At 36.6% G+C, this 4,828-nt stretch overlaps 1 protein-coding gene across 1 annotated transcript in view; it reads left to right on the top strand.

Annotated features, from left to right (window-relative positions):
• Window positions 1-2,838: 2,838 nt before the first annotated feature.
• LOC138055712 (uncharacterized) overlaps window positions 2,839-4,828 on the top strand; it is a 9,522-nt gene continuing 7,532 nt past the window's right edge. The window contains exons 1-2 of the mRNA XM_068901592.1: window positions 2,839-2,860; window positions 4,076-4,298. Of these exons, the coding sequence (XP_068757693.1) occupies window positions 2,839-2,860; window positions 4,076-4,298 (245 nt within the window). The remainder of the gene's footprint in view (window positions 2,861-4,075; window positions 4,299-4,828) is intronic.

The raw sequence follows: 4,828 nt of genomic DNA, 5'->3' as shown, positions 1-4,828 counted from the left end.
TAGCGATGGCTTTTTATATTGTATGTTTTTCATAAGCATTTTATAACTTTGATCGATCTCTCTGCCAAATTGTACCCAAGGAGTCTCGAAAACGTGACAACCTTCTGTTGTAAGAATGAGATCATATGTTGCTATGGTGACAGTTACCCGAAAAATATCAGCATATCTCACTTTCACATCAATTTTCGGGTGATATTTTTGTGATTTTGTGTGCTATTAGAATAAGGCTTTGTAAATTTAAATTCACTTGCGGTTTATCTACAAGTAAAATATTATCCGACCAGAGTAAGTTGTTACGATTCAGAGAAACCCACGTCATTTGAAAACGTAAATTAAGACTCACAATTGAAATACTTGGCCGATCACTAAATTTCATTGGCTTATCTTTCTGAAAGTTCTTTATCTTTGTTTGAAGTTTATGTCTTGTTTGCAAAAAGCGATTACAGACTATGTGGATCTTTTTAAAAATCTTTTCGGTTTTTTGCTATGAATATGTATGAGGTCTGGCACTCGTTGCCAAAATATTGAAACGCGGTAATAGATTATATCACCCGTTTGCGACGATAATGTAAAAAAAAAAAGGATTAAAAAAGTTGCTTTCTCGTGAACGTACGACGAACGAGTAAGCCAAATGAATTCCAAAGGGAGTAAAATGGCGGGAAAAAGCGAGCGCGGGTACACATCAGGGGCCTACAGTCAAAATTTGAGTTTATAAGTTACTCGGTGATAATTAATATGAAAGATATATGTGCGTTCAAACTGAAACCCATAAAATAAAATGAAATTAGTATTGTTCTTCGGAGTGAAGACACCAGTTCAACAAGTTCGGAAACGAGTCTTTTTGGGAAAGGTATTCTTCGAATTCGTTAAACTGAATTTCTGATAAAGAATTTTAATATAAACCATTCAACTTTCGCAACAACTGGCTATAGGCCTTAACAATCTGGAATTACTTTAATGAGCATTACTACTGGAGTATATCGTGACTATACATTATAATGGTAATTTTTCGTGTCAGAACAAGAAAAATCACGCCCTCGTCCAAATTTCAAGCAGTGACGCATCGTAAGTTCAAAAGGCTCAGCACGACACCTTAAAAACTGTCCTGAATTCTCTTAAACTAATTTTTAACAAATGCTTACCACAAAAAAGTTGTTAAATATTTCTAAATACTTGAAATATTACAAAAAGAATCAAACTATCTTTCCAAAAAAGATCCCGTGTCACCCTCTCGTGAGTCAAAGTGCATCTTAGCGTTATGTCTTCTTTTCGTGACGTTATGTTCGTGTATCGTGTTTTCCTGAGCTGCAGTGATCTATAAATTTGTGGCAAGCTTCTCTTCATCTACATTCAAGCCCCAGCAAGGAAAGCTAGAGAAGCTCTGAACTGCTAACATGGAATCCGCCTTTCAACCAAGGTCTTGACCTACGCGTTGGCCCACGAAATTTTTCGGTAAGTTAATTCTAATACGGCTAATAACTCACTTATTAAAACTTAGACTTCCCAATTTTTTTTTTAAACTTGAACATTACCAATTTTTTTCCTATGAAGTAGATCCAGTACATGTGATTCGAGCTTCAAATTTAATCGTTTCATTTTCAACATTTCAAGGCCATACTCTTTTCAGCTCGATTTGTGTTTACTTCTGAGCCAAATCGGAATCCACAAATAGGCCAAACCTCGGCAAATAATATTCATTATAATTAATATTAGGAAATTAAAAACTTAATGTTGTCCCCTTCTGACATATTTGGGCCAGAAGACTTGGAAGTTGCTCCATTACGATTTGGAGGACAAATTTTGTTTATTTGTTCATTTAAATTCAAAGGTATTTAGAAAAATGTCAGTCCAACCCAATTTGTAACTCTTTTCAAAAAATCCCCTTCTCGTCTTAAATTTGAACTTTTTTCGTTACAGAACTTTATTCGAGCGTTGATCAAAAAGGAACATTACAAGGCTCGTGGAAATGAATCCAAGCACCTTCCAGAGCAAAGACGAGCTCGAGTTTCGCGTTGCACCAAATTCGTCGAAGAAACCGAACACGGAAGTAATTGCATCTGTGGCTAATGAACTGAAAAACATTGGGGACAAACTCAACGAGTCTTATAATCTGCCTTTCGTAAACAAAGCTGAATTCGCCAAAGCTTTGTCTTGCATGGTGTTAGAGAACAGCATGGATATTTTTGTTGTCTTCTTGAAATCACAAAGATAAATGAAACAGCAAAAATATGGGATAGAATGTGATTTTTTACATTCATCGTTGTGAAAGAAAACACAAAAAAGGATCAGTTGACTCAGAAAAACGTTTTCTGGAGTATCTGAGATCATTCTCCACTGACAGGTCTTCAACACACTTTGACAGGAAAGCACAAATGTGACTGCGGAATCCGCAAATGAAGTCTGTCGATGAAATTACGAAAATGAACTTATGTGAGAAATAGTCAAGTTTTTCACATTCAATAAACACTGCAATGATATTTCAATGGAAAAGAATATGAAGATAGTTCGCCTCTCAAATCGTGAAAATTATTTGTTCTATTTATAATATTTTTTACCAGTGTAAATGAACGTTCATCGCTGAAATTCTGTAGCAACCTAAACTTGCATGATTTGCATAACCTCTGGTTACAGCTGTAAATTAAATGTTATTCTCCAAAAGTGTAGATCCTAAGTACAAAAGAACAAAGATGTGTTAAAATGTACCAGCCAATGGGACAGTCATTTTATTAACAGTGTCACTTATGATGTATTTTAGCCACCCTTTGTGCCAACGTATATTAAACCATTAACAGACTGATCTGAGTGAATTTGGGAAGAAATTCTATTGGTAAGTTCACCATGCACGATAACAAGCAAAATTGTTTGTTCTTTATTTACCAGAATGTTTACATATGAAAATTCATAACCTTATTCAGATCAAAGCAGATCAACTTGAAGATAATTCTCAAGCTTCCTTACCAGTTGCAGAGCTGGTCACCCGCGCAACTGAATGATTTAATTCGAAAAAGCTTAGTTGTGAATTCATAAAAAAAGGTGAATACGAATAAATAAGTACACTGAAATACTTAGACATTTATATTATATAGAGTTTTCCAGAAGCCTACCGTCACTTACTTTAATTTAGAAAAACTGTTTCTGCTAAATTGGATTTCGAATCCAGGGTAAGTTTGATGGGTAGAAATAAATCCTTGCCAAGACAGCGAAAAGTTCCAGCAGTTAAGGAAGCGATTTCGGAAATCAGTACAGCGAATACACCTTTTGAAATGTGAAAGCCCTTTGCAGGCATTTCAGTTTGGGATTTCGGTTTTGGCAACAGCGTGCAAAGGAGGGCTAGTTTCGCGGCTAGTTATGATTAAAGATACACCTCATGTTTTTTCCCCAATTTCGAATCCTTCGTACATATAGACTCAAAGTGGATGGTTGCTAGGATCAATGAGTTCTATACGATCTTGATTTTTTCCAGGTAAAGTTAAGACATCTATCCTTTCATATCATTTCGATCTTTTGGCGCTAACGGTAATTTTTGTCCGCATTTTTACGGCTAGTTTTAAATTGTTATGAAGTTTCACGGCTGAGTTGAGAGCCTGTAACAACTTTACTTCAAGCATAGAAAATCGTAAAGAATAAAATCACCAACAGTGTTGCCGTGAACAACTCCCCAAGGCTAAATGTAGGAAAAATGTGGTACTCTTACAAATACAGGATATCTTACACAAAAGATCGCGCAATGAGGGGGAAGCTCGCTTTTTATTGTCTAATCGTACGATTATATCGCGTGTTAGTTATCACGACGACACCTCTATCCTCACATATGAATGATAAAAACAATATCTTCACCGTGCGCGGTGAAGACGTGATTACTTACCAAGTAATTCGGCGAATAAATTAACTTTGATTTGTAGCTCTACACGATGTGTAGAAGAAGGCATGCAGAAAATCATCCAAACATCCTGAGAAAATTGAGATTTCGGACGCCTGCGAGAATAGCCACCGCGATGTAATAGCTCTTTCCCGCATCCCACATCCCGTATCCCACAAACCCGCAACCTGTCCCCATGGGAAATCCATTCTACAGTGTTGAGGGTGGTCTGGTATCGAGTTAACATCAAGGGCTCAAGCACAAAGAATGCCTTATCCAAGGAAGACGTCGGTGAGGCAGGAAGTATCTCGTCCGGTTATTCCATCGCCAAGGATAAAGATTTGCCAAAGCTTCATAAGGCAGTGTGTACCGTGGATTTGGCCAAAGTCAAACAGATTGTTAAGAAAGGAGACATCAACCAGCTCGACAGAGAAAACAGGTAGCTTATAAGGCTAACAAGTCTTACATAATTGGCGATGAATCGAAATCTTGCACGATATCAATGAAAAGCCCTGTTCGTTGGTTTCTGTAGCAACTCCGTTGGCGTCCTTTGCAACTCGCAAATGTCATTCGTGTTTTCGTAGTTGCTTTGTGTAGATCTCGGATAAGTTCTATAATACGAGAATTTTCATTTCATTTCTTATGTTTAAAAGCCCCTGAAACCTTGTGAAATCGATTGTTATTATATATTATCAGCATTCAAATTGCTTCATTTGGCTGTTTGTGTTTGACTTTTTGAACCAATTTAAGCTTATTTGTTATTCTTTTTTTTTATGAATTAGAAGCTTGAAATATTTCATCGATATCGTCACCAATTGTTATAAATTATTGTAGCATGCTAATGAACAGTGCAAATCCTCGATCAAAAACGTTTTACGAGAGTTGGAGTAGATTGTCGTTTTTTAAGTCAAAATAAGGTCTCTACACTGCCTGCAACTTGCTTACTGCACCTCGGGGTGGGTGAAGATT

Source organism: Montipora capricornis, chromosome 7 (assembly GCF_036669925.1).
Source record: "Montipora capricornis isolate CH-2021 chromosome 7, ASM3666992v2, whole genome shotgun sequence".
Classification (NCBI taxonomy): Eukaryota; Metazoa; Cnidaria; class Anthozoa; order Scleractinia; family Acroporidae; genus Montipora; species Montipora capricornis.
Note: the sequence above shows the minus strand (reverse complement) of the source record. Positions and strands in the feature narration are given on the sequence as shown.